The sequence below is a fragment of the Galleria mellonella genome, unplaced genomic scaffold, assembly GCF_026898425.1.
Source record: "Galleria mellonella isolate WM207_F2 unplaced genomic scaffold, CSIRO_AGI_GalMel_v1 utg173, whole genome shotgun sequence".
Classification (NCBI taxonomy): Eukaryota; Metazoa; Arthropoda; class Insecta; order Lepidoptera; family Pyralidae; genus Galleria; species Galleria mellonella.
The window spans coordinates 3,837,369-3,844,926 of NW_026442016.1; the positions used below are offsets into that span (position 1 = coordinate 3,837,369).

At 28.3% G+C, this 7,558-nt stretch overlaps 1 protein-coding gene across 1 annotated transcript; it reads right to left on the reverse strand.

Moving 5' to 3' along the window:
• Window positions 1–381: 381 nt before the first annotated feature.
• On the reverse strand, window positions 382–5,935 carry LOC113515417 (aldo-keto reductase AKR2E4-like). Its single transcript, XM_026899610.3, has 7 exons — window positions 5,782–5,935; window positions 4,860–4,943; window positions 3,498–3,680; window positions 3,112–3,228; window positions 2,702–2,869; window positions 1,429–1,632; window positions 382–692 (listed from the first exon to the last, which is right to left on the reverse strand). Exons 1-7 carry the CDS (start codon window positions 5,788–5,790, stop codon window positions 438–440), a joined length of 1,020 nt encoding a protein of 339 aa, XP_026755411.1. The 5' UTR covers window positions 5,791–5,935; the 3' UTR covers window positions 382–437.
• Window positions 5,936–7,558: the final 1,623 nt, after the last annotated feature.

Sequence of the window (7,558 nt, forward strand, 5' to 3'; positions counted from 1 at the left end):
CCTCCATACCCTGTAATTTTAATTTGTATTCTTATTTTCTTAAAATGTAATGGGAGTAAACTTTGGGTTTACTCCTTTATTCCCTATTATTCCGTATTAATATTAGTATATTACTCCTATTACAATAATAATCATTAAAATAATTCATAATTAGCTAGTTTATCGCGTAATCTTTAAAAGAATAGTCAAATTGTGAAGGGTAGAGGCCCTTTTAAAGTAACTTAAAAATATTGCACACACACTTAATTTAATTTTTTTTAATTATTGCCTGTACTTTTTATCCAGTAAAAAAATATGTCGTTATATAATAAAAAATAAAAGTATACTTACATATTAAATATAATATTAAGGAATTATAACAATAGGTATAATAAAAATATCTTTTATTCAATATGTTTTAATAGCATTAACTCGTGGTAATTCATTAATAAAATTATTTATTCGATGTCCAAGTTAGCCCCGTTCTTCCATCTTCTTAGAGCCAAAGGAATCTCCAATTTAACTGGACGTTTTTCGAATGGATAATTAGTGAAGTCTTGCCAAAAAGCAGGCACAACAGTGCGATAACCGTTATCAAATTGAGCTATAGTCCTGACGTCATCATTATCGAGAGCAAAGTCGAAAATCGAAGCATTTTCCAGCACTCTGCTTCTCGTCACGGTCTTTGGAATGGATATAATGCCACGTTGATACTAAAATAATACAAAAAATGGTAATAATTACTTTCAAATATACCTTTTGAAAAAAATATAATTCATAGCAATACGAACTTTTTTTTAAATTTAATAGATTATTAATAAACATTCTTATTCTACTGTCAATTTAATATATATATATATATATATATAATCATCATTTTATCAACTAGCCTCGGATTATAAAATGCCTATCTTATTAACCTATATAACATTATGAACGTATCTTTACATATTTTTTTTTTTGTATTCTTGAAATAAAAACACAAGTAAAAAGAAATTTATTACAAAAGTCTGTGAAATTTTTCAATAAATTTTAATGTTATAATAAAGAATTGCTAAGCAATACCTAATTTATGTTCGTAATCCATTAAGTTACAACTTAGATAAATAAATAATTATTCATATATTTTACACTTAATTGCACTATTTATATAAAAAATAAACACACTATTTTTTTTTAAATACACAATCGGGACTTAACGCAAAGAAAAACCACAACGTGGTGCAATCGACGTCGAAACGTCGGCAATAAATAAGCAGGTATGTAAGTACTATTTTTCTGTGAAAGCTTTTTCATCGCGTTAAGTCCCGATTGCGTATTTAAAATATATGTAAACAACGCGAAAATTTAAATTTCATAAAGTAATTTTTTATATGAAGTGATACAAAAAGCTGCCTTATCGCTAAACAATCTCTATATAATCCTAAAATGTTACGCATATATACTCACCAAATATCTTAATGTGACCTGTGTCACAGTTTTCCCGTATTTTTTGCCAATGGTCACCAAGGTTGGATTATTTAATTTAGGTTCAGGACTGTTAGGTTGGTTTCGGCTAGGTACCATAGTACCAAATGGAGAATAGGCTACTACAACTATATTATTGGCTTGACAGTAGTCTACTAGTTCTTTTTGGCCCAAGTTTAGATTAATCTGTAAAAAAATTGTGCTTACTAACAATCTCAATATTTTTATAATAATATGATTATATAAAAAGGATAACAGTCCAACTCATTAAAACTAAATATATAATTATTTAAGCTTGAATGCTCATATATAAATTTATTTGTATATCGATGGGAGTTTATCTCAGGTTTTTGACTAGTCAAAGCAATAAATTTAACAATGAATTGAATATTAACAATAATAATATTAAAAGTAAAAAAGCAACACTCCATATCACATTATTGTTAAATAGAAAATATTGAGAAACTGAAATAACAAATTGATTATTTGCTAATATTAGTTAGAGTAGGTACTTTCTTGAACGTAATGGCCTAAACGACGAAAGAATTATGAATGAAACGAGAATGGTGAGCTATGATTTACTAAATAGATTTCTAAACGGAATAAGACAATAAATGGTAAAACTCCATAAATTTAAAATTATTAAGATAAATATAAAGATTTAGGATATATAAAAAAAAATTAAGAGTACAGAAAATCTTTACCATATAGAATAGATAGGGTCTCACTTAAGCTAAGCGAGATAAAGTGAGATATGATTATATTTATAAAGTAAAAATGTAATAAAATTTAACTATAAACGGCTGAGCTTACTCATATTTTCTTAAAAGAAAACTATCAAGCTTATTCTGAACATAAAACCTTCTTCGGTTTAAGATTAAAATTTATATTTATTCAGATAATAGAAGGAGACTTTGTACAAAAATCATCTGCTTGGGTATCCCCTTCATATTTTTGCGGTGAAGCAATTGTTTTGCATGGCTGCGATTGGTTTGAAGGGTGGGATATGGCAATGAAATTATAGGCTATAGAGGCACAACAATGTAGTCCTCAAAAATGGCAACATATGTTGGGGATGAGCAACACAGTATACTCTGTTATATTCATGGTACTGTTCGTGTCTATAAGCGAGGGTTACTACTTTCTATAAGGGGGGCCATCAACTTATTTGTCATTCTAAGTTGCATAAAAAAAAATATCTGCAATATACTTATAACCACTCTTTATAGCAAAAATATATTGTAACAGCACGAACCTCAACTTGATTGGATGCTGGTACAACTTTGGAATTGGCTACGAGTCTCTTCAATTGCTCAACGTTGAAATTTGAAACGCCAATAGCTTTCACTAAGCCTTTCTGTAAAACTGATTCGAAGCCACGCCATGTTTCGAGGTAATCTATTTTCTCATCAACGCCATCTTGCTAAAAAAATACATCAATTGAATTATAGTTACAGCTAATGCTATGCTTTTCTAAGAATATGTAAATTTAATTTAAAAATATATTACTTTTCTCTCTTTTTTTTAATTTTCTAATGCAAAACTATAATTTTAATTCCTTAACTATCAGCTTAATATGTAAATTGTATAAACTCGTTTATATCTATGATCTTAGCCATTATTTTATCAATCTATAATACAGGTTAAAATTCGTAATTAACTTACCGATATTGACATAGGCCAGTGCATTAGGACAAGATCCAAATATTCAAGATTAAGACGACGTAGCGACGCTCTCACCGAAACCTCGACATCTGCCTCCCGATGGTAATGATGCCATACCTGTAAATCGATAAGTTATTTTTTATATTTTTGAACGTAACTAATCTCTAAAGTGTTTGTTATTTTTGTATAAAATACCAAGATAATTCATACAAAACGTTTCTACTTTTCCATTAATAACCTATTTATAAAAAAATTCAATGATAATACAGATTTTGGGCTAATAACACTAAATATCTATTAGCTGGTTATTGACTGATATTGTGTGTATTTTAAAAACAATTTGAAGGAATAATAGAAAAGTCAATAATAAAATATTCAAAACTAACCTTAGTAGTAACAAACAGCTCCTCCCTCTTCACAACTCCTTCCTGTATCTTTCTATTAATGACTTGCCCTACCTCTGGCTCTACTCTGTATAGATGCGCTGTATCAATATGCCGATAACCTATATCAATAGCATATGAAAGCGCATCTACCATTTTCGGTACATCTGTAGGATCGAATTCGGCCTGAAATAGTAACATAAAAGCATTAGACCTTTTATAATCTATGTCTTTATTAAAATTAAATATTTGTATATCTAATAAATTGTTGCGGCTACATTATTATATCGACGATTCATTACGATATTACAAATTTCGAGTTTAACTACGCCGAACAAATAAGCTCGTTTGAGTATGATTTAATAGCTGTGGCCTTTATTGTTATTTTAGACATTCATCGTCCGCTACTAAACATGGATTTATCCATACATTGTTAGAACAGTTTTGAGCTACTTTACAACTTGTAATAACAAGAAGCTGACGGTCTACCTGATGGAGAATTGTAACTACTGGTCATAGGATGGAGAAGATATTGTTAGTAATATGGATTAGTAACCCCATTGCTAGCAATATACCCTATCAGGTGGACCTCCTCGTGGTTCTCCCTGGAAACCATTACGATTTATTTTTTTTTTTTTTTTTTTTTTTTTTTTTTACAACACAGGGGGCAAACGAGCATGCGGCTCACCTGATGGTAAGTGACTAAAAACTTTATTGTTAGATTCGTCGCAGTGGGCTAACTGACCTGCTTCATTCTCACCTATCATCCCTTACTGGTGCACCGCCAGTCTATATCGATAGCGCAGGCGGGGTTACTATTCCATTATCATCCATGAAAAAAAACTACAGGTTATAAATATAGATACATCAGAATATATTTGTGGTACCAGTGGTACTCTTAACGCTCCGCCATTCCTAAGAATTAAGATATTATACCTCCATACATTATAATTTCACTGCCATACCCCTTCCTACTAAACTAGATACACCCAATTATAGCTACTTAACAGGAGAAATATAAATGGGATAGAAGTACCCTGCTTACAATAGCTAACTTTCGGCAATACATTTAAGATTATCGCTATATCATTATAGGGTCGTGTTTGTTTCAACAAAAAATTATGTAGTATAATATATAGTATATTTGAAGAAAATATAGCTCAAAATATGAATTTTACCACGTTAAAACCTTTTGATTTGAAACCCGTTGTCATTTAACAAAAAGGCCGTGAACGTGATTCGAATACTCCCAAATAGTCACTGATATGACAAATTGCTTGACCAAATATCGTGACAGCGCAAATCTTCGTCGAATCATAATAATGTAGCCGCCGCAATAATCATAACTTTTATCTGAAACTCTACCTTATCATTTAGGCCCAACCACGTTCCATAGCCCAATGCTGGAATATCTCTGCCATTGTTAAGTTTAAGCGCTGGAATGTTTACCTGAAATAATTTATTATGATGTAATATAAATATAAGATAATAATAATATTTATTTTCTAAACCAGGTTTTATACAAGTTAAAAAAATAAATTGCTTTAAGCCTTTTAGTAATATGTTTCCATGGGAATTAATTAAGTCTTAACTTTTTGTTATTTTTTCCAGAGACATGTTACAATCATAAAAAAGTATTTCTAATCTAGTTGCAATTGAGACTAGATTAGACTGATCGAATGATCGAACGATAGTTCGTGCGAACAGGGTTTTACGAATCCAAAAAAAGGACAATCAATAATTATATAGAATATTTAATAGTCCATATATTAATAATTATATTGAGTGGGAGAGAACGCTATATAGTATTAAGTCCGCCTTTTGTACCAGACATTTTTTTGTAATGTGGTCAATAAAGAATAAATAAATAAATATTTAAATTTTATATCGTAATTATATAACATAAAATGAACTTATTATTATTAGGTATTACATTATTAGGTAAATTATTTTATCAAATTAGATTTTTTTTTAATTATTAATATTTTATTAAGTACTGCATATGAAACATTATACATATTAGATTAAAAAAGATATCATAAATAATAATTTCATACACATGTATAACACATTGACAACAGTCAAAACTACTAGAGAATATACAAAAACATGCGTCGGCACTACAAGGTCATAATAAATTTCGTACATTCTACAAATTCTATTCTTTTACTGCATTTAACAAATTTAAAACAGTAAATTTATTAAATAAATTAAAGAATAACTATCTCATATTGATTCATATTCTTTCTAATTAATTTCTTTTTTATTTTCAAGCACATGTTCTTACCTTGGCCATGATAAGTACGAAACTTGTGCGTGTTTGATGCCGGCCGGCTGTTACACAACTGACTAAAACATCTCCAATTCACAGAACATTGAAGCTATAAATATCACAGATACGCAATTACGGTGTTGGTAAAAACATTATTTACATTTACCCGTCTACAGATTTTTGTAGTGAGTATAAATGTCAGATATGTTCATCTATTCTCTAATTGCCCATAAACTACTTATTGTATAAGTATGATGTCATTCGATGCGGCGTAACATTGTGCGCCTTAGTCCCATTATTCAATATTTGATGACCTTGATGCTTATAATACTTTCCTGCGTAATGTTTATTATTCATGAGTTTGGATATATTGATTTGGCCGTTATCTATGTATTTTGTATATAAGAATATATACTCTCTAGATAGTGTAAGAATAAAGTCTCTATATCTAATTAACCTGTTATTATATAGTAGATACCTAATTGCTTTATTTGGTTTGGGACGTAGAAAGACCCCTTATCTGTTATTTGAGACTAAATACTCCTATGTTATGAATTTAATATTATTTATTTAAAAATAAGACATGCCTTATATACTTATTTAATAAAGATATCAGAATAATCTTTTTAGTAGCAAAAAAAAAATATTTGAGGTTCAAATAATAATAGCTGTTACCATAATTAGTCGTCTCCTACAGTTTTTCCTACGCGAAGTCTGCTACCTCGTTTCTACTACGTCTGCTTTCTGTGAAACTTTTAAAAACCTTTTCGTAGAAGATTCTAATCTCTTATAAGAATCTATACTTTAAAGTAATATATAAGTATTTTTTCTCAATTAGTGCAATTATTATAAATATATTAATGTTTAAATTTTTAAACAGAATAACAAATATAATTTATATAAAATAAATATTATATAAAAATACAACAAATAAAATATTTAATTAAAAAGTGGAATTTAATTTTCCTTATTAATGCTTTGCCATGTCTGCACCATTAATTCTTTGTCGATAACATATCTTGGATAGCTATTGAGTACGTTAAAAGATGATAAACAGTTGAATTGATAAATTTAACACATCTACTTTTAAAAATAATCACAATGGCGATTGAATATCAGCAGATCGCATAGTTTGATAAGATGAAATACGAAAACCGTAAAAACATAGGTTAAATAAAAAGTGTTTAGACTTTTAAATCTTTAGGAAGCGCACTTACATTTTACATTTGAATGTAATATGCAATAATTAAATTTACATTTTATTTTCAAAAAAACATTTTCATATCATAGTAAATATTCAAAATTGTAATTTAGATCGCGTGTTTACATATAGATTTAATAACAACAAGAATTTATTAACTACATGGAGGATTTTCTTCAAAAAACAAAATATAGTTTCAAATGTCCTCAACCTAAAAATGAATATAATAAAAAATAACAAACGTATCCATTTAAAAAATAATTATAAAAATGTGTTCAGATTTGGCAAAGTAATTAAAAAAAATTGAGAACCTTCTTTTAAAAATAAATGAAAAACTTTTAGTACTTTTGTAATAAAAGTACTAAAAGTTTTTCATTTACGTGTCATGTAAAATAAAAGGTTACTATATAAATATAATTTGTTACTATTTTTCTCACTAAATAAGAGATTGTTTAAGTAACAATATCTCATTAGTCGGGTTTTGAAAAAGAAACCAATTATATATTCATTTTTAACATTATAAACATCATTATTACCTATATGAAATACAAATTAAAATGTTGTCTTTTGTGTTTATTATTATCATTTTGT

Bases quoted from the DNA above. Each gene is read 5' to 3' on its own strand.
- LOC113515417 (XM_026899610.3), bottom strand. The intron at 3,229-3,497 runs GTTAGTTTTGAA...ATCGATTTACAG, and splicing joins AGCTGTTTGTTACTACTAAG to GTATGGCATCATTACCATCG. The intron at 2,870-3,111 runs GTAAGTTAATTA...GTATTTTTTTAG, and splicing joins ACTGGCCTATGTCAATATCG to CAAGATGGCGTTGATGAGAA.